The sequence below is a fragment of the Prinia subflava genome, chromosome 2, assembly GCF_021018805.1.
Source record: "Prinia subflava isolate CZ2003 ecotype Zambia chromosome 2, Cam_Psub_1.2, whole genome shotgun sequence".
NCBI lineage: Eukaryota > Metazoa > Chordata > Aves > Passeriformes > Cisticolidae > Prinia > Prinia subflava.
In genome coordinates, this window is record NC_086248.1 from 69590117 (window position 1) to 69612239 (window position 22123).

The window sequence follows — 22123 nt, forward strand, 5'->3', positions numbered from 1 at the left end:
TAGAGTCCTTTATGTAGCCCAAGTGTGTGACAGTGCTCAATTCTTCCAAGGTTTTAGGGTTTTTCTAAATACTCGTGATGGAAACTTTTTTCCAGAATCAAAGGTACAAAATGTAAACAAATGCAATGACTTCACTTTAATCTGCTGAACAGAAACAGTTTCTTTGTGAGAAGTACAAACCACTTGTGATAAAGCATGGAGTACTGATATTGAGAGCAAACTATGGCAATGTAAACATTAACATTAGTTGTTCTGCTAATTTCTTCTCAAATATCTAGCTAATGTATCGCTCCACTGATGCTGGAAGTACGGGTAGGTTCTCATTTAGTCATCTGTTCCCAAATTATAGTTGTACTGCCTGTACTTCAGAGAGGAAAGAAAGGAGCATTTACATCATCTGTCTGGAACCAGACTAACTATTGCCTACTTCATCTTACGGTCTCTGTAAGTCCTAGACATCATCCCTTCGACACGTTTTCAGCAGTGCAAAAATCTGTGACACACTGGCCCCTTAAGGACAAGTGTGATGGAAAGCTAATTTAAATGAATTTGTAAGTAAGTAACAAAGGTCAATCTTAAAACATTTAAGCTCTCTGACATAGTTACCCTAGACTTAAAGCTTGTGTCCACACTCCAGTAAAGGGGTGTTCTCCAAATGAAAGGGTGTAAAAGAACCTGAGTTAGCATCTGAATTGAAAACAAAATCCTAATTTCAGCAACCTTGCACATTGAATCAGTGCAACACTCAAGTTTTTCACAGAAATGTGACTTTTTGTAATTCTGGAAGTTAATTACAGATGAATATTTCACTGTTGGGAGCAAAAGATTGGTTCTGAGCTGCCCCCACAGTGGGGCAGGGGGTCCTGTGGCCCTGCCCAACTCACCCGCATAGCGCTGGGGCAGCACAGCCCCAGCCTGCTTGTTATACTGGAGTGCACTGGGATATAGTGGGCCTGGTTTATACAGGTCTGGACTGGGTTGAAGAGATTGGACCAGATTTAGACTGTGGTTATAGAGAGATGTGCTGAGACATAATTGGTCTGTGCAGTCTAGAGAAGAGGGTGAGGGGAGACCTCATTGTGGTTTTCAACATCCTCACAAAGGGAAGTGGAGGGGCAGATATCGATCTCTTCACTCTCACGACCAGTGACAGGACTCAAGGCAACGGCCTGAAGCTGAGCCAGGGGAGGTTTAAGTGGGATATCAGATAAAGGTTTTTTACCCAGAAGCTGGTCGGGCACTGGAACAGGCTCCCCAGAGAAGTGGTCACGGCACCAGGCCTGACAGAGCTCAGGAAATGTTTGGACAACTCCCTTGGGTACGTGCTGTTACTGTTGGGGATGGTGATGAGCAGCGCTGGGAGCTGGACTTCGATGATCCTCGTGGATTCCTTCCAGCTCAGGTGTTCCATGACACCGGCCTAAACTGGTAGATACTGGCCTGGACTTGGTCGTACTGGGATGGACTGTGGTATACTGGCCTGGACTCAGTTTAGGCTGAAATATACGGGACTTATAGGAAATACGAACGGGACTTACTGGTCCCGACGGTCTCCTCGGGCTCTGGCCCGGGCCAGACCCCGCTCTCGCCGCCCCTCTCCGCCGCCGGCCCTCGCGCGCCCCTCCTCGCGCGGCCCTCCCGCCGCCGCGCGCACGCGCCCAGCCGCCCCCTCGCGCGCCGCCGCCACTTGTTTTGGAGGCGCGCGTGGTCCTCTCCGATTGGGCGCCGCCGCCCCGCCCCGCCCCGGCCCCGGCCCCGGGAGGGGAACTACATCTCCCGGCGTGCCGCGCGGCGGCGGCCCGGGAGCGGCGGGCGCTGGAGCGGGGTGGCAGCGGCGGCGTCGCTGCTTCGCGAGAGGAGCCCGGGCGCGCGCGGCGGTGCCGCGGGCAGGTCGCGGGGAGAGCGGCGCCCTCGCCCGACGGGCCCCGCCGCCCGCAGGAGCGGCCGCGCCGGGAGGAGACGCTGCCGCCGCCGACCCGCGGCGCGTCCCTCTCCTTCCTGTGCCGGCGGTGGCGGGGCGAGGGCTGCCCCCTCCTCCGTCAGTCGCGGCGGCAGCAGCAGCATCAGCATGAGCGGCGGTGGCGGCGGCCGGAGCGCGGCGGCGAGGGCACGGCTGGCAGCGCGGCTGCTGGCGGTGCTCGGCTGCGTCCTGACAGCGGAGGCCCAGGTAGGAACCGGCGGCTGGCGGGACGGTGCGGCGGGGTGGGACGGCAGGGAGCGGCGAGGGAGCGCGGCCGGCCGGGGATGCCGCTGGCTGTGGGTAGGGCTGCGGAGCCGTCCCGGAGGGGCAGCAGCGCCGAGGCGGGAGGTGAGGTCACCTCGGGGGGTCGTGGGGGAGAGGGCGGCTCTGGGCCGTGTCATGTGCAGACTCCCCGCGGAGAAGTCGGGGAATTTCGTGTTGGAGTCTATAGCCCACGTCCTTCCCCTTCCACGCCCTGCGGCTGGCGTTCGCCGGGGTCCAGCCCCGGGCCGGGACCGCCGCTCTGCGGGGAGAAGTTGGCTGACCTGGGAAGCCCAGGTAGCACCAGTCTGTGGGGTATGATGAGGAGCTCTGGGCTGGGTCATGCCCGTGGCTTCAGGCGGAAAGTTCGGTGCCCTGATGAAGTCTGTGAGAAGCCATATGTTCCAATGGTGATGCCAGTGCCCGCGCTTGGCTTGTGCTTAGGTCGTGTCTGTTCGCCCACATTACAGGCAGGGATGAGAACACCTCTGCCTTCTGTGAACTGCCTTCACAGCTTTAGGAGGGCAAGTGTCTGTGGTTAGGAGCTCGCTATTCATCCGCCGTGTGACCGTGACTGAAATGATTGCTGGTGTCAAGGAGGGGAGGCTTTCAGCTGGGCCAAAGACCAGCTGAGTGAGTTTATAGTGGAATACACCGTATACGTGGAGCAAAGCTTGTCCTCTGGATTATTGTTTTTCTTATATTTTCCAAATTTCTGTGTTGTATAATATGCTATACTGTAAGTGGCCATCTACGGCGGTGATGACAGTAGCATAGATAACTTTTATTGCAGCTTTTTTTTTGTTGTAAGTTGAGGTTGTCTCTGTTTTACATTATTGTAGTAACTATTTTAGCATAACTAAATGCTAATTGCAATGGAGTTCTTAAAGAAGCACTTAATAAAGTGGCATGGTGTTTTTTGTGATGCTTGGCAGAGAGATTGGTTGTTGCTGTTTCATAAAATTGTTAGCATATTGTGTTCAGAGTTTGGCTTGAGCAGGGAAAGATAAGCTAGCCAATAGTTCTTGGAGTCAGGTTACCTAAGGCTGCTCTCTCGTTCTGCAGCCATGGCAAAGTGAAACGTCTGAGGAACAAAACAAGGTGTCCCAGGTGGTCTTCTAATTGTTCAAGCAATTAACTACAACAACCTGATAACACTAATAAGGTTGTTTATAGGAATAGGTTGCTTCTTATTATGATATGCAATTACTGAGCTTTTTTTCCTTCATATTAAAGCACTGACTGTGTTTTTCTTTCTAGATTTCATAAGGAGAAATTGATGCAGGTTGGACATTGACCTTTTCTTCTGAAAGGTTGATTTATCATGGAGAAGATAAGTTAAAAGTTTCACTTCTCCAGTATAGCTCTGATACCTTTATAAGAACTAAACTAGGTTTGACAATACCTGGAAGTACTTTGATAAGCATATTGGAAATGTAGTAGAAATAGCAGCTACGTAATGTCAGATGACTTCTTGAACACAAATTGTAGTAGGCTAATGCTTTTATAGTTTATTGTAGAGTTCAAAGTAATCAACAAGTGAAAAGAAAACATGATATTTGTCTATTGTAATAAAAGTGTGATAACTTACGGTACAGTTTGACTTTATATTTGTGGACTAAGTTAACTAGTGTAGTTCAATTAAAAAAAGGCAAAGTACCAATTGTGTGAAGAACAAAGTAGGTCTTGCAATATGTAGTTTTAACCATGTAGTACACTGTTCTAATTTTGATGTCCCCAGTTAAAAATAAAAAAATTCATTGGAAGATCCAGATGTTGACAAAATGAAACAATTTTCTGCATGTTCCATCATAAGTGAGAGCACTGAAGCCTGCACTTAGAGTAATTAAAAAACCCTCTGACTGGGATACTTGAAGCCAGTGTTGCTGTTGCATCACTGTGCTGTGAACTGGCTCCACTGCTGTGCAGTATTAGTGTTTCATATACGCTGTTAATGTATTTTATAATTTGTGGTTTGGTACAGATACAGCTTAGTTTAATTTTAGAGCATGCTTTCCAAGGAAACATTGATTTTGCTATTTTATGTATACAGGGAGCTAACTGTTCCAGTTCTGAAAAAATTGTGAGAAAAAAAAAATGTTAGTTTGCTTGCTCTGGTACTCTGAATTAATTTTTCTCTTCATCATTTCCTCGATCAGTTCTAGTTTTTGAGGAGGATTAATTTCTGAAACTTCATTGATCTAGGTAAACTGTACTGTGTTTTCAAAGACATTCTTAGAATTGAGGTCTTATTAAATAAAAAGGCTGCAGCTCTATTTTTCCATGAGGATTTTTCACTGAATGTAACTATTGCATTTATCTAGGATGTTTTTCCCTTGAAAAGCATTTTCCATTTTCCAAAGATGGTAAAATTATTTTTGTAAGCAGTGGATAGCCTTATGAGCTGGTCATCAAACTAGTTTCCTACTCTTTATCTTCTCATTCCAAGAAAACTTTCTTGTATCATCCTATTTATACAGTTCAGTAATATTTGAGCAAAGTGTTCAGAGTTATCTTTTTGCCTTTTTATATTATAATGAAATGTTATGCTTTGTGGTATGGTGTTACCTGTAATGGCTGCACCTTTGCAGATTTCTGCCTGTGTGTGATCAATAAGAAAATTTGAAATTTGAAATGAAATTATTCTAGATTGAAGTGCATGGGGGTTGCATTTCTGTAAGCATCCTTAATAACAAGTTTTTTCTTCTGACTTTGAAGTTGGCAGTCATGTGGGCTGTGAAAAACCTGTAAATTACACATTGGCTCTTTGTTTGCCCAGGTTTGAAGTCAGATAACATTAACAAGGCAAGCATAACAGCAGGAAAAAATTATGGTTAAAGTAACTTTCCTTAAAATAATTTTACTTTATTGCCATATCTGCTCTACAAAATTGTGACAGCCTATTTAGTGCCTCAGGAAAAGTAGGATCTACATAAGGTGAATCTTCACTTAAGTGCTTTATTGCCGTATCCTCACCTCTTTATTCTCACAGATAGTTAGGAGAAATCCATTTTCCAGGCCTCCGTTATGCTTCATAAAGGAGCAGAAGCCTACAATTTGGTTTGTAGTGGCTCTTTTGCATCAAGCTTAGTTATATAAGGGAATCTGTTCTGTAAAGTACGGGAGTGATTTATCATGCATAAAACAGATTAGATGTCTTCGTAATCTCATCTGTGTGAAATCTGTGGAGGAAAAAAAGCCACAAAATATATTTTGTCTCCTTTTCCACATAACATTTTAATAGTCAGAAGTTCTTCTAATCCCATGCAAGATATAAGATGTGTGGGCATTTCTGTTTTAAATAATTTATGGGCCATAATGGATGTCAATGAATTTCCTGTCTGGCTGAAGAACGGAAGCAGTAAGCACCAATGTTGGGTTGAATTCCCTTATAAACATATCTGAAGCCTTCAGACATGTTTGTAGTAGTTTAAGAAGCTGTGCCTAGGAGCGTTAGTTTAGATTGATTGAAATTTATTATAAAACTGTTCATAGAATCATGCTTTCACTGTCACACTTTTCAATAGGACACTGCCAGGGTCTCAGGAAAAATGTTGCTGTAGCCTAGTCTGCGATGTTAGTTGGAGCTGTCCTCTCTGCTATATGCAGAGTCCTGCCTTCCCTTGCTGTGTTGGCAGCAGAACTTCTGTGCTTGCAGTGTGTGCTGCTTCTCACAGAGGTGGCCTTAGCCTCCTGCAGTAGCACTACGCTGGCTGTACTGGCACAAGAGGGATGAGACCTGGAAAAGCCATTCTCAGCTTCATCACAGATTCACAGCATTGCAATACAGATACCTTTGCCTGGTTTTCCTTGTATTTATTCGTGAAATTGCAAACTTCTTGGGCACAGAAGAACCTACACTCCTTTTCCCCATGCCTTTAAGGAAACTAGATGGAGTGTTTTCACACTTTGAGAAGAAATATGAAAATAAGATGACAGTGTGTGATTGTAGGGTTTTTTTAAGCAATTCGACTTGTGAGCATTTGGTAGGAGAACAGTTGAAATGCAACTTTGCTAATATACCACGTGTTGTAATTTGGAAAATCTTGTTGCTCATTTTTCAGAAAGTTCTATGTGCTGAAAGTGTCAATTTCAGGGGTGAAATTGTTAATTTTGCTAACATGGATTTAGCAATGCATTTGGAGGTGGGCTTAAGCTCAAAGTGCTACGGTTTTACTTTGAGTTTATTAGGTATGTTACAGAGTATTTTGTGATGAGAAATATTTGCTATGGAACTGCATTTCACTAGTATTTCTTTAAATTACCATATTTTTAAAGCATTTTCTGTAGTTAATATTCTCTTTCTGTATTAAATATAAATATTTATATATATTTTTTCAATAGCTCACAGGAGTCCTAGATGATTGTCTATGTGACATAGAAAGCATCGATGACTTCAATACTTTCAAGATCTTTCCCAAAATACAAAAATTGCAAGAACGTGATTACTTCAGATACTACAAGGTACACTTAGAATGGTTTTTTCCTGAATAATTTAAATAAAATGCAGAAAATATAGGAAGAATTGTGTATCAAATCAACTTACCAGTGTTAAGCTGCCTATTAGAAGCCCATAGCTCTTTAATTTGGGTGAAGCAGGTTTTCAGTCCCTGACATTTATGTTGGTAATAAGTCTTGTTTGCTAAATTCATCCTGGAGTCAGTGACAGTAAATCATGACTGCTTTCATTCAATTGATAAGTGGTAATTTTAAAGATAGTGCCTTTATACTGCTGCATCTGGAAAAGGATCATATTTTAGCAATTTGGTGACAGCATGCAGTGCTTATCTTCTAAAAAATGTGTGTAATTTGAAATGGAAATATTGCCATGATTTACTTGTCCAATAAGTTGCTGTCTTATTTCTGATTTTAGTGTTTGCTATCTGGAGAACTGTTATTCCTTTGAAAAATAGGTAAAAGTGTTCCTTTTTCAAGTAGTATGTAATATCACTTTTTATTATTTGAAGCATTTTTTTCTCTATATTACTATCTGATGTCCAAATGAAGATTTGAAGTCTAATACTTCTCTTTTCAGATATGCTTAACTTGAAAATGAAGTTGCATTTTGACTGAGCTAATCAAGTGGCTGCCTGCCACTGGAAAAAGGAGCTCACACTCCTCCTTTGCTACTTTTACCTCTCAGTTATGCCCATGCATCTCTTTAAACTGGTAGATATTTGGGTGTTTTGGTTTGTCATTTGGTAGGGGATTCTGTTGGTAAGGTGGTTTTTTTTTTTTAATTGGGTGGGTTTTTTTGTTGGTTTGGGGTTTTTTTCTCCTCAGGATGTAAAAAGTCATCTAGCCATTGTGGAATCGGGCAGATATTAAATTCACACAAGATCAAGTTATGAGTGTGCAGAAGGAGAAGAAAGCACCAGACTCTTCCCTTTCTAGCCTGAGCAGGCAGTGATGTGTAACTGCACCTTGAATCTCCTGCTACATGATACAGTTCTAAATTCGCTTTTCAGGAGAAACAGGATATGTGCAACCTCAGTACTAATACATCACTTAATAGTGGTAATGAGATTCTCCAGAGGCAACAGAAAGATACAAAACAAAGTACATGAAGATGAGGAGCAGTGGGTATATGAGACTTTATATATGAGAAATTATGCCAGGTGGTTTCTAAATAGTAGAACATGACCCAGTGAAAGAAATAAAGAAATAAACATTTGTGTCTCTGGTTTTATACATCAAAACCCACAAACTGTGGAAACTTCATGATCAAGAATCTATCTTTTAATTTAGGAAAGGACTGAATAATACTCTGAGTGATTATAATGAAATCCCATGCCTCATACCCTGAAGAAGATTGGATGTTCTGTGTAGACAGTTCATGATTGGTTTGATAAAAGTACAAGCGCTATACAAACTCAGTTTGTGTGTGTACTGGTTTTTGGTGCTCTTCAGTCATTCTGAGACTAGTACATCTTGATTTGCATGTGTTCTTTCTGAACTAATCTGCAGTTCAGGCAGCAGTATTCTTTTATTTACGGCATTCCTCTATGTAAAAACAGTGGCTGCTTAGGTATTTATATCTTCCTCAGTGTGTAAGCATTTTTTTATTGTGAGAGTTTACTTTGAAGCAGGTTGTAATTTAACCATGTTAGATGGTCCTTTTTGGTAGAAATTGATGGGACGCAAAAGTTGTATTTAATAGGTATTACTGTGAAGATGATGTAGAATGTAAAACTGTTTTATTCTTTACTCTAAAAGATATGAGTGAACAAGTACAAAAAAATCATTTTGTATTATTTTTTCTAGGAATAGTGTTTGTACATTAAATAAAGGAAATGGGGGAAAGCAAGTTAAAATCTCTGCTTTTATTGTATTGGTGCTAAAAAGGTTTGAGCTGTAATGAGATGTTTGTCATCACTTCTAAGTAGAAGTCGTACCATCTGCTAAATGTTTTATGAGGGTTTTTTTTTACTGAGGAATGTCTTTACCGTTTTAAAATGATAACCTGTTTTTAGTTTGATTTCGAAATCTAAAATCATCCAAGCACTTACTTGAATTAGTAAATTTCAATTTAGTAGTGAGAGATTTAATTTTTGCTTTAATATACTATGTGTTTGTGTTCATTCATTGGAGACCATTATCATTAACAGTTTTACTGCATAAAGCTTCATCTTATGTAGTTAGAGAGACTAATTAAGAGAAACCAAATGACAGACCAAACTCCCCCAAACCCTGCTAGACTTAAAGTATATAACACTTTTTTCCTTGTATCTTCTCTTTTAATTTAAAGGATTTCCTGATACTGAGAGCTTTGTTCTACAGTTGCCTTATTTAAGTGTGGATTGTGAACTTGTGGTTTTGTATGTTTAGGTCAACCTGAAGAGACCATGTCCATTTTGGGCTGATGATGGCCATTGTTCTATCAAAGATTGTCATGTAGAGCCTTGTCCTGAGGTATGGATCAAATAATATATAATACAAAGAGGGTTTTTGTTTAAAGATTTGCCAATTTGCAGTGGCTAGTACAATAGTAACTGTATTTACTTGTGAGAACTTAAATTTAAGTAAAAGTGATGAATTTCTTTTCCATTCTAAAAGTAGAAATACAACCAAAATATTTTATGAACAAAGCAGATAGCTTCAAGGATAAGCTCTAATTCTGGTCTAAGCTGTAGTGTCATTTTGCATATAACATGTTGAGAGGGTAAAGGAGCAAGTTAATTTTTCAAAAAACAAGTTTGCTTTGACCTCTATAGGAATGATACCTAATTTGTAGATTTCAATGAAGCATAAACATTTCTATGAGCAATGTAAAAGCTGTGATTTACTTTTTGTTTTTAGAGCAAAATACCTGTCGGAATTAAGGCTGGGAGCTCTAATAAAGTAAGTACTCTGTTATTTTCAAAGGGTTGGTTTTTTTTTTTTTTTTTTTTTTTTTTTTTTTTTTTTTTTTTTTTTTTTTTTTTGTCTTAACTTTATAACAGCTGTGTGAATTTTTAGTACAAACCTTCGGTGTTCACATACTGATGAAATATATAAGATAACTGATCAATTCCGGTATGTGGCTTTACCTTTTTACCTGTATGTGTAGTAGTGTTTCTGACATAGCTGGTACTGTCATGCCATTTTGAGTCTGTTGTTGCTGGAGAGCTGGTGCAGACTGATCAATGAACGACAAGGGGCAGCAGTGCATGGCCACAGCGTGCCTGATGCAAAATTGTTGCCTTGTTACAAAATTGTTGCTTTGTTGCACACTTTAAAAAGCTGTAGGCTAAGATGTACAGAGGCAGTAGCAGCACAATCTTTTTTAACTATCATAAATAATGACAGCATATAATATGAACCCAAATGATTGTGTGGAGTTCTGCTGTGCCTTATTTTCAAGAAGTCATTAGCCCAAAGATTATTTGGTCATTAGTCTAAAGACAGTTTAGGCCAAAGTGGCCAGTGCGAACTTAAGCAGTTTGTGCTGTTGGCTTTTGCTTGCATCTCTCCAAGCCATCCTTCCTAGATCACCAGGTGATCTTATCAAAGCTAAAAAAGTCAAGAGCCTATATAGGCCTAGGAAAAGAAGTCCAAGCAGAAAGACTGCCCACACATGCCAAACACAGTGCCCAAGAATGAGGAATTTAGCAGTTGATGGGATAGTGGTGCCCAAATGAGCGATCTTCCCACTGAGTGCCTTGACTGTGTTGTGGGCACTTACCTCTTGATTAACTATTGTATCTCCATCTTCCCCAGTGCTTTCTACCTCACTGGGCAGACTGACTGTGGTTCACCATATCATAAAGGACTTAGGAAAAGGACTCTTGGCATTAGACTTAGATCTCATGCCAAGAAATGTTATCAGAGATAGCTGAGATGAATAATTCTTCATTATGAATTGATGACTTGTGTGCTGCTGTCTGGAACAGAGCAGGCAAGTCTGTCCAAACTTTAGCTCAAGAGGAAGTCTTGTTTCTTTTATACTTAGTTAACTCACTCTGAAGTAAAGACTGCCTCTTCATTTAAAGGTCTGTGGTATTCAGAGAAGTCTTTCTCACTGACATGACCTAAATGTCAGTCCTTCACCATTCCAGCACAAGCAGCAGTAGTTTTTCTGAAAAGCTGACACTATCTCTGGGCAGCAGATCTTGTGTTTTAGCTGAATAAGCTGTTGCCAGTTCTCTTTTTCATAGACTCTTTTATCTTCCGAGCTCGATTGTAGAGAAAATGACTCCTAGGATACCGTAATGCCTCCTAAAGAGAGAGACTGTAAGACTTTAAGGACTGTTTCAAAAAGGATTCTTGTAGCAGGCATTTGAGCTTCCTGATTGATTCATCTTGAGAGCCATAAATAAGTTGTTAAATAGTAACTGAAGAATATGCTGTTCTTTAGATACTTCACATGAGCATATCAAATTGGATTTAGGAAGTGAAAAACAGATGCATTTTGCTTTCACCACAATAAAGTGGGATAGAGTCTTTGGGAAGTGGTCATTTGTTGAATGTTTGCTACAGTGGTTTCCTCTGAGTTGCCTTGCAGGTTGTTGAAACCAGCAACAGAAAGTTAGGCAATTCTGTACCTCTCATCTGCAGTAGAAGACACTAACGGATGCTGCTTGTCTGTTAGAGAAGCAAATATTTTGGAGTGGAAATTGTCATCAGAATGGACATAAATCTTACATATACATTTTCTGACTTCTTACGGTTCAGTTAAATGATCTTTCGTAGAGCCAATTAAAAATTGACAATCTCATTTAATATCCCTTTTACGGAAATATCAAATTGATTTTAGTATTAATGTTTTATTTCAAGTACTGTGCAAGTACTGTGCTATTAGCTTGTGCTAATTTCCCATTTGGGGTACTCTTGCACCTTATGGCTTATCTGTAAAGCACTGGGTTATAAAAAAGGGGTTTTTTTCCCTGAGGACAGTCCAGTTTCTCTCTTTCATCCTGATAGTGTTGGCCTTGGAAAGCTGAAAATAACCAAAGGCATCTTTTCAATAATGAGAGTTATATCTCTAGATAGACTCATAGATACACTCATAATAGAATCCTGTGGAGAGGTTTTCTGTGGCTTCTGTCCACTTGCCCATTGCCTTTCTCTCCTAATGTAGAGGAGCTTGTAAACTTTTAGCTTTATTTAGGTTTTGTGGGGAATTTTTGTTTGTTTGCTGAACAATGAAGAAAACAGTTCTTTTGAACACTCATCTAGCTGCAAAGACCAAGGTTACACTTGTACAGCTTCCCCATAGGAGTGCAGTTAGCAATAGAGAATGTCTTTTTAATTCTTGACACCACCATAAGACTTCTGAAGTAGTGCTGTAGAGGCACCACACAGTAATTTCCTTTTCTGTAGTTCTATTGCATTTGAGTGGTGTATGCATATTTGGTGGCTAGATATTAAAGCTGTATTAATCTTTGAAGCAAGGGACAGGATACAGTAACTCTAGGTTACAACATTCAACTTTGTAATTTACTTCCTGCCCTTCTCCTCTATTTTCTTTTTCCAGTAACTGGCTTTAGGAGATCCTGGTTGGCAAGAACAGATATTTTGTCCTGATCTTGTCAGGGGTCACAGAGCACTGATCAACAACTGTTGCTGTTAAACACTGGAGAATAGGAAGGGCTGGAAACCTTTTGTTTTGATGAACCAGAATGTTCATCTTGTAAGAAACTGTAATTTTAGGATTCTAATCTTGGCAGTAACCTTTTTTCACTTCAGGGTAGGGATTGGTTTGCAGCTCTAGACATGCAGAACGTTTACTTCAGCATCTCAGTATGTTATTTCATAAGCAGTATCTGTTTCAGTCTATGTTAAGGCCATTCCTTGTTCCCATTTTTCCATTTAACATCCATACAATGCATACAGCTAAAGAACGAGGTCCCACGCCTGTCAAATCCAAGAAAATTGAGTGAGAAATTCTTTCTAGAGTAAATATTAATGGGCAAGGTCCCTAACAATATTTAAATTATTTGTTTTTTCTAATCTCCTTCAATTCTTAGGTCTTCTGCTGTTTTTCCTTGTGTTGGTTCAGGCAAGTGCATTTTTAAGAAGCAAATAATTTTGCCTACTCATCTGAACAGTTTTAATTAAATACTTTCTTTATTTGAGTGATACATATTGTGGTGGTACTTTGCCTCTGGCATCTTGACCACAAAGCTGTCCTCAGAAATGAATTACTCTTTCTTTTAAAATTTATCCTTTCTTATAGTTTTAGTAATTGACCTAAGATTTAGTCTGGAAAAAATACACATACCCTCCCGTGCAACCAATCCAAAAACCCCCAAAAGGAGGAAATTGAGTTTCTTTTAAGACAGCTCTGTTATTACTTTTTATGTTCCAAAACCTAGAAGGACTTTTTGAGCTTTAAGCTGACAGACTTAAATTCCTTGCTTACATATCCATATTATTATAGAATAGTGGAATTTAAACTTATAAGGAAAACATTTGAAGAATTAAAGTGTTCCAGAAGTAAGTATTTTAGTGGATTACTTCTTTAAAAAATACATCAGAATCAAAGTTCAGTTTATATATTTCAATTCAGTCTTCAAATAAGCAAAATTTGAGTTCAGCTGAAAAAGCTTGTCTTCCAGATCTGTGCTCATCTGAAGCGAGCTGATGAATTGGATTAAAGCAAACATGGGGGGGAAATGGCCAAAACTAATAAATATACCTACTGAAATGAAACTTGGGGTATGATTATACTTGGAAAAAAAAGGTGTGTTTGTAGGTATGATGCTGTTTGTCTTTCAAGGTCCTTTTATGAGACTGTAAATAAGTATCTGAAACACTCCATGTAGGGTGTTTCATAACAAAAGAACTCAATTTAAACAAAAGGCAAAACAAAGCTTTGACATCTTTAGCTGAATTCATTGTAGCAACTAAATTCACAGAGTGAAATCAGCCTGATGAATTTAAATGAAAAAAAAATTGAAGAAATGTTCTAGAACCATGTACTGCTTCTACAATTAGATTTCCCCTAATACTAGGGAACTCACTGCTAAACTTAGAAATCCCTTTCACAACACCTGTTCTTGAGAATTTCAGTAATTCATTTGCATATTAAATATGACTTTTTTTTTTTTTACAGTATTCAAAAGCAGCAAATAATTCCAAAGAATTGGAAGACTGTGAGCAAGCTAACAAGCTGGGAGCAGTTAACAGTACCTTAAGGTATGCTGAGATTTACATCAACAGTACAAAAATAGTAAGAAAGGAACATTTTATTTTCTGTCTGATGTGCTGGTTTTTGTTCTTCATTCTTCCCATAACCCATTAAAAAGTAAATGGGAAATGATACAAGAACTTCTGAAGGCAAAGGTATTAAATGATAAATAGACTTTTTTTTTGTTCAAAGTGTGCTTTGATACTCCTTAATAGAGGTATCTTACAGCACCAAGAGTCAGAAGAAACTTGCAAATAGGACCACCTTTTCTCTGTTCTTTGTTCTCAATGACTCTGCTGGATTAAGGGGTTTGTCTTGCTTTGTCCCACCTTTGCACTAATGTGCCTATTTGTGATCATTCAGTTAACCAGGGAGATGAGTTACTTTTGTTGTTGGCAAAGTTATTTTTAGCTTGGATCAATTCTCTGATCTTGCTTATTGCATGGCACTGTCAAGGTTGGGAGGGAGGAATTCTACAGGATAGTGTTGCCCTGGGTACAAAAGTCTGTGGAACAGCATCTAGGAAGCACAGCACTCTACTGGATTCCCCACTTCTGAAAGACAGAAATAGAAAAATCAATTCCTCACTGTTAATGGAGGGATATGGTGTCTTTGCTTACAAATTTCAGCAGTTCTACCTGGTAAAGATGTTGAAACTCTTTCTTGTGCCATGCAAAAATAACTGTTTCTGCCTTGTATGTGGTGTTTTAGGGGAAGTAAGAAACTATTCTGTTTCATTTCTGTAAGGCAAAAGAATGTGCGAGTGTAAATGGAGAGCTAGAGAAAAGGCCTTTATGAGAGTAGGATGATTAAGGTTGGGAGAGGGCAGGTAATGGATCCTGCAAGTGGAGGATGAGTTTGTGTTTTGCAGGAAAACCTCCAGGTTCTCTGCTTAGCAGCTGTTCATTATCCTCTTGGTTTTGTGTCGTTTTCCTTTATAAGTTATATTTCTTCTGGTTATCAAGTCTTGTCTGTTGTTGGTAATTACCAGAGAATTTCCTCACCTAATGCCAAGTATGATGTCTCTCACTGTGATGTGGCAGAAGGTTAGAAATGTGTCTTGTTGTAGAATTGCCTGTTTGTAGAATTGAGCTGGTGCTAATTTGGTCAAACGGAATAGGTTGTTTTTGTTATTTCAAGGCACTTCCCTGCACCCTGGAGCAGAGTTCCCAATTGTAGCTTTGCTTACATTTTGCTGTCAGTACTGTGGCATCAGTAGTTCTGTGCTGCACAGTCACAGAAGAAAGGTTTTGGCACTGTTTGTGTTTCATAGTGTGGGAACTTCAAACTACTTGTCTTTCTAGTACAGTGCACCTTTGAAAATGCTAGAATGAGTGGAATGCCATTATTAAAATGGCGAAGACAAATCATATTCATAGAGTACTTCAGCTTTGAAGAGGGATTTAGACATCTAGTCTCCCAGTAAAAAGTAAGGCACTAACAGTTGTAGCTTTCTTTGAAAGTACAGGTTATGAAAGCAGGGTGATTCCTCCCTCCCCCACCCTCGAAGTGACAGGTGCTAAAGTAGTACTTTGAAATGTGTTAAAAATGTATTCTGTGAACATATTTTACCAGGCTCTTACTGAAGGAAGAGAAGCCACTGCAGTTTGTTCAAATAATGGTGAAATCTTTGTCTCAACATTAAGTTGACTTTTGAAAGTATTGCAGTTGATGCCTGCTTGAATCTCAGTGCAATTAACAAGGGATAGCTCCATATATTCTCAAATTTCATATATACTGACTCAGAAGCCCCTTCCAAGCTATATGTGGGTTGTATTTCTTTCACAAGCTCTTATTGACATTGTTTATATAAAAGTTTAAAATCAGGTTTTTTTTTTCCCCCTCAGTAACCAAAGTAAGGAGGCTTTCATTGACTGGGCAAGATACGATGATTCGCAGGACCATTTTTGTGAACTTGATGGTAAAATGTTTAAGCTTTTTCAGAGTGTTTGTTTCATTTGCTGTTTCATAAAAATGCAAAAGATCACGGTTTCTGTACAAATAACCATTGTTAAGAAGTTTTAATTTTGTCCCAAGTGACAGAAATGTGACAGTTTGTATTACACACAGTGCAAATGTTTGCAGTTCTACAAGGAGTGTTTTGTAGCCTTCACAGTACACAATCACTGTTACCTCCTTTTAGTATATTGAACAGGAGATATTTATGTAAATAAAAAAGATGTAAATGGGGGGGGCTAACACTGTTTTAAAAAGCTTCTTATGAAAAGCCTGCTTCTAACACAAATATGAGACAAATAGCTTGCAGCTGGTTGTTTCTTACTACTAAGAAACTTTATTATTGTTTTGTTGCTATTTTAGTGTGCTTGGACTGAGTTTATTCCTCTTTCAGCTTTGCTGTTTTCAAGTCATCTCTGCACCCTTATTTGTAAGGACTTTCTTATTGTTAAAACATTAGGATACCTGATTGGGTCTTTCCTTTACTCCGCGTATGTGAGTCTTTTTATTTGCTTGTAACATTCAAAGCTCAAAGGAATGTTTTTCAGATAAGTGTGAGAATTGCCAACTTCAGGATTGAAGTCCTTTATAATAAATACCTTAGAAAGCTTTCTATGCTAGGTATATTTAGGGCATAATGCTAGATGTTTTCACCTTTAGGCTTATGTTTGGTGTCACCTGAGAAAGTAGCAGCTGCAGTTCTCTTTCAGCACTTCTGCTGTGTCTGATGGGAATGCTTTCTATATGAGCTGTTTCTGTAACAGCTGATAAGCATGACTGTAGATTTGAACTGTTATATCTGTTGTATATATATATAAGAGTTATAACTGTTATAACTGTTATATATATAAGAGTTATCTGCTGCTGTCTCTACTATCTTCAAGTTGTCTACATACATTTTTTAGTAATACTGAGCTGTGAAAGGTATAGTTGAGGAGCATTTCTTTTAGAAGTAATACTAACTTAAGTAGTTTTTGATTCTAACTCCGTCTCTCCTTATGTCATGCCCTGCTGAGGCAGGATGTCCCCAGCTGTGTGCTTCTAGTGTGGGTGTTTTTTTTTTGTACTGGCTCTGTTGTGCATCTTTGTGCATCTTTCTGCATGGTAAGCTGCCTAGGCTTACCTAAATAGCGGCAAAGTAAGTTGCCATCCCCCTGCCACCTCCCACACTGTTGTGATGAACCAGCTTGTGGGGTGAGTTTGTGATCTGGAGCAGAAAGAGTGAGAGAGAATAACTACTGGGAGTCATGGGGAGGAAGTAGAAACCCTTGCTCTCTTCTCCTCTCTTCCTGTTGGGCTTAATCATAAACTAGATAAGGGAACTGCTCTAGCTGAAAAAACTTAGTAACCTGGATCAGCTTTCCATCTCTCTGTTGCGTGACTCCACAGTGCACATAGACTCTGTTGTACATGGATAACAAGAAGAAAAATGGACCCCAACGTGATCAAGGAGTGTAGGAATTGCTTAAGCTAGCCACACTGTCAAATAAATAAAGCTGTAATTTGACTTTCTCTCATCTGGCGCTCATTGTGTGTCTTTTATCAGTCTCCTTTCTTTGTTCTTGCTGCTGCTGCTGAAGCAATGCTTAACTGCTCATGCAGAATCATCTCTTTTTTAGAGCAGTTTCACTCTCTGTTTCTGTGGGCTTTTTTGATATCTGAGGAAGTACTATTTGGCACTTCTTGGCCTATTCCTATGAATAAGTCACTGGACTTTTGGCTTGTATTGTATGTGGGGTTTGTTTAAGCATGAGTTAGTCTTTACCTAGAATTTCAAGGAGGGGTGAATACCTCCTACAACCTTTACTGGTTGTAGCTTGAAATTATTTCTGATTCTACAGTGTTTTTAAGCAGAGAGAGTCTTCCTGTTTCACAATTTTCTTTGGATAAGTTACCTAAAATTTTAGTGAACTTCCAAGATAAAGGTACAGCTTGTTGAAAGGCTGCTTAAGTAGCATGCTTCTTGTTGTAACCAAGAGATTTGTTCTGCAATATGCTGAAAGTTTTGTTCAGTTAAGCAGTGTGATTCAGACTTTTCTGCCAGTATACAAGGATATTTGGAGGAAAAATGGATTTAGCTAATAAATTTACAGTATGTACTAGCTACAAGATGTACTACTTTGATCTTGTCTTTATTAAGAACCTACTGTATGCAGTATACTCATTTCATAAAAGCAACCCCCTCAACCAAATTCTGACAGACAAACCCTAAATTTGGAAGCCATTTAAAACAAAAGGCTGTTTATGTTTTAGCCTAGGGTCAGGGAATACAGTGCATGTCAACTGTTTATGCTAGACTTAAAGAAGCTACACAGATGGTCATAGGACAATATAGAAATTAGAGACACTCAGGAGACTTTGGAATAGATAATATACTTTTGAGCTTTCTATTTAGCATGTATATTGCTCCATTTTTACATACATGGCACTTAAAATCCAACTGGAAGACAGTGCAGTATTATATGAGACCTCTTGTTTATATTTAGTTCTGTGTGACTGGTTAAGTTAAATCTTTTTCAATCGATCAGTTAGCATATGTAACAAATTTTTTCCTGTTTAGATGAGAGATCTCCAGATGCACAGTATGTGGATTTGCTGCTGAATCCAGAACGTTACACTGGGTACAAGGGACCTTCTGCCTGGAGAGTATGGAACAGCATTTATGAAGAAAACTGCTTCAAGTAATTGGGAGGGGGAGGAAGCCTGTTTCTTACACTTGTACCTCAGTTTAGCTCAAAACTGATCTTTGTGTTTTCTAACTTATTTTTTAGGCCTCGATCTGTCTATCGTCCTTTAAATCCACTGGCGCCTAGTAGGGGTGGGTCTTGCCTGTTTTATTTTCCAATGCACTTCTTGTAACGTAGTGACTGCTGCAGTACAAGTGATACAGATAGCAATCTTCAGTCTGTAGGTGTGCTTTCTGCTTTTTTAATTTCCTCTGTGGAAGTAGCTGTACATTTTTATATTTAGACTAAGGCTTGTGGTACTTCATTACATACATGCCTGATCTTATCTCTATTAATAGGCTCATTAATGTCAGGTAAGTTGATATGAAAACTAAATTGTATGTCTCAAACTGTTTATGAAGTGTCACACTAGTTTTCCAATTTGAATGCACATTTGTATTCTTGTTTCTTTTTTCAAAAAGCATTTAAATTTAGTCACTGCAGTTCATACTTATCCTAGTGTAATGTAGTTGTACATTTTTCATCCATAGTGTGCAATGTATTGCAGGTGTACAAGTGATTGCATTATTTGAAGGACTGGACTCTTAGGGATAGGAAGAGTCAGTTATGTGCAAAAGTGTTTTTAAAAAAGTATTCTAATAACTTGGGATTTGTTTTCAAATATAAGTTGTAAGCTATAACCTGGTGTTTCAGATGAATCAGCTTTCCCCTGTCAGTGGGTTTCATTTCCCTTAAAAATTAGCTCTTAGTTAATAGATCCAGTTGAAAAAATCACCATCCACTAGAAAATCAAGATATATCAATAGTTATAATTACTAACAGCTGATATATTGCTGATACACACGAATAAAAAGAACTGTAAGAATGGTTTAATGCATTGATGGGATCAGAATTTCAGGAAGGAACACTGGACTGATTGTTGAACAATGCAGACTAAAGACTATGATTTCCTAAGATTTGAAGCTAAGATACATCTTTCAAGAATATGTGAGCCAGCTGCTAACATTTCAATTTCTTAGTAACTTTCATTATTACAATGTGTTAAGTCTTGTGTGGTCTTAAGGAACAAGAATGGAGGGGAGGAAAGAAGCCTGTTTTTTAAATTAAATAAGGTTTCTTGCACTTTTTGAGTGTTTGTAGTAAAGTCTTGTTTTATTACTCCTTTGTTGTGGAAATTATCTTTTTAATGCTTATGCATTTCTTTTCTTTTTTCTCCCCTCTAAGGAGGAGACGATGGTAAGTCATGTTATTTTCCTTGACCTGCAGAAATGAAGTCAGCATTAGAGAGTTTTGGATTTATTCACTTTACTATTATTGAATTAGAGAGCAAGAAAGTTATGTTTCTGTTACTGAATTAGAGAGCAGGAAAGTTATATTTTTATGCAGATTATTGATCAGAAAATGTTTTTAATGGACTCATATTTTCATTTGGAGTAAGGGGAAGGAGTGGATAAGAACAAAACACAAATCTCTTCTTGGTTCTTATCCTTGTAACAGAATATGTTTTGTAATAATGTTATTAGCTTTTCCAGAACATCATTGATACTGATGTCAGATCCCTTGAAAGAAGAGGGACAAGTTTTTGTGTATTTTCTTGAATGCCCTTGATTTTAGGAAGACTGGGAGAGAGTGGGGAGAAACTATTTGATCTGCCTGCAGTGAGGCAGACTTTAAGATTTTTCAGTCAACTGAAAGCTCTTGGGCAAAAGGTCTGAGTCTAAAGGAAAGCTTCAGGCAGGTTAAGGTGAAGGCTGTCAGAAGGATGAAGAATTGCACGCTGCCATCGTGTCTTCCACCAGCAGTGCAGATCATCAGACTTGTGCTTCCATACACTGCTGAATGCCCTGAGCAGTAGCTTAGCCATGCTCATTCTTGTATTTCTCCTATTCTGTCCCCAACAGATTTAAACCAACCTCCAAGTTAGCTGCTTCAGTGCCTATCCTCATTTTAATAGCTACATTATTTAACTTCATGTCTAGATGGCAGCTGTTGTTGTATGCATAGTAATATTAAGATGCTGTAATGTTGAAAATGAACACTCTTCATTTAACTATGTACTTTATGTTTACAGGAGAATCTTTCTACACGTGGCTAGAAGGTAAAGGCTCTTGGATGAGTTAATCATGTTATATTCACTAGAAGCAGCACTGTAGCATTTTTTTCATCTCTTCAAATATTTTTCATAGTGTAGGATTTTTAGTAAATTGCACAGAGCTTCTGAGTGTTGTCCGTGTACTTCTTACTTTGAGGGTCTTTAAAAATCTTCTCATTTACTTAGCATACTCCTTAAACATTTAAGTCTTTAATAAAGGAGGAGTTCACTGCCAGTCACTTTAAATTTTCTGGTTATTTTAGGCATTTAAGCAGAGACATTATTAGTAGCAATATTGGTAAGCATTATTATTTGGAAACAGCTTTAAAGGACATTAAAGATTTCAGTGGCTCTGTTCCCAGTTTGTAATCTAAGTATGTGTGTTCAGAAGGCAAAGCCATTTTCTTTTTATTCGTGTTGAAATGAATAAATTCATGTTGAATAAATTAATTCATGTTGAATTATTATTGCAGTAGTAGCAATCAAAATCCCATTTTGGAGGTGTGCAGAAAATTAAGTGAGTCAAAAGTACTTAAAGTTATTCATTCTGCCTTTCCTAAGGCTTTACTTGTGTGGTGATGTTGTAGGGAAACATATAAATTTACATGTCTTTAAAATGTAATGTCTGTAAGTGAGGACACATGTCAGGCTCACAGGTAGGCTTCACCATGTGCTCTTCCTGCTGCCATTTGTGGCAACTGGAGTGGCAGGAAGTTGCCCAAACATATTTTTGAGAGGAACAAACTCTTAAAATTCAAGTGTAATCTCTAACTTTGGTTCTAATTTGAATTATAAGTAATTTCTGTAATTTAAATATAAATTATATTCTGATATCGCAATGCCACTGTATTTCCATTTATGCTGTCGATGTCTGTATTCATCAAGTCATATTTTCCAAGGTTTTGTCCTGTGCATTTAAATCTTCAGTGAATTTACAGTACAGCTATGAAGAGGTATTTTTGCTCTTTTCCTGTGCTGTAAGGTTTTCTGGACCTTTTAGTGTTTTTCTTTAGGGCCACTCCTCTAATTCAGTGGTAGCTCTAATTGTAATTCTGATGGGTCACAGTATATGTCTGATTTCCTGACCATCAAAATTCAAGATTGTTTCAAATTTATTGCTTGAAGAGTGTAGGCATCTTATTTTTGTGTAGCAATTTATCTGTGCCAATTGAACAGATCCTTATTTGACTGTGTTTACTAGAACACTAAAATAGCAAGCAAGAAATGTCAAATGTCATTCTTAGTATTGCTTTATATAAAAAATAGGATTTCAACTTTTCCTATGATGGCTATAAGGGCTTATTAACAATACTCAAGTGATGTAATTGTTATTCTTGAAAGTCAACAATGCAGACTTGCATCACTAAAATGTCAGGGTATATTCATTTTAATAAATTATTTCCAGTATTTAGTTTGAGATCTGTTTGTCGTTTCCCCTGAACAGGTCTGTGCCTTGAGAAAAGAGTGTTTTATAAACTCATTTCTGGACTCCATGCTAGCATCAACTTACATCTGTGTGCAAATTATCTTCTTGAAGGTATGTGTAGGTAAAATTG

At 38.7% G+C, this 22123-nt stretch overlaps 1 protein-coding gene across 1 annotated transcript in view; it reads left to right on the plus strand.

Moving 5' to 3' along the window:
- Positions 1 to 1926: 1926 nt before the first annotated feature.
- Positions 1927 to 22123, plus strand: part of ERO1B (endoplasmic reticulum oxidoreductase 1 beta) — a 28642-nt gene continuing 8445 nt past the window's right edge. Inside the window, exons 1-11 of the mRNA XM_063390438.1 lie at positions 1927 to 2167; positions 6566 to 6685; positions 9050 to 9133; positions 9521 to 9562; positions 13758 to 13840; positions 15680 to 15753; positions 18349 to 18469; positions 18560 to 18606; positions 19700 to 19711; positions 20547 to 20573; positions 22012 to 22104. Coding sequence (XP_063246508.1) covers positions 2069 to 2167; positions 6566 to 6685; positions 9050 to 9133; positions 9521 to 9562; positions 13758 to 13840; positions 15680 to 15753; positions 18349 to 18469; positions 18560 to 18606; positions 19700 to 19711; positions 20547 to 20573; positions 22012 to 22104 — 802 coding nt within the window. The 5' untranslated portion in view covers positions 1927 to 2068. The remainder of the gene's footprint in view (positions 2168 to 6565; positions 6686 to 9049; positions 9134 to 9520; positions 9563 to 13757; positions 13841 to 15679; positions 15754 to 18348; positions 18470 to 18559; positions 18607 to 19699; positions 19712 to 20546; positions 20574 to 22011; positions 22105 to 22123) is intronic.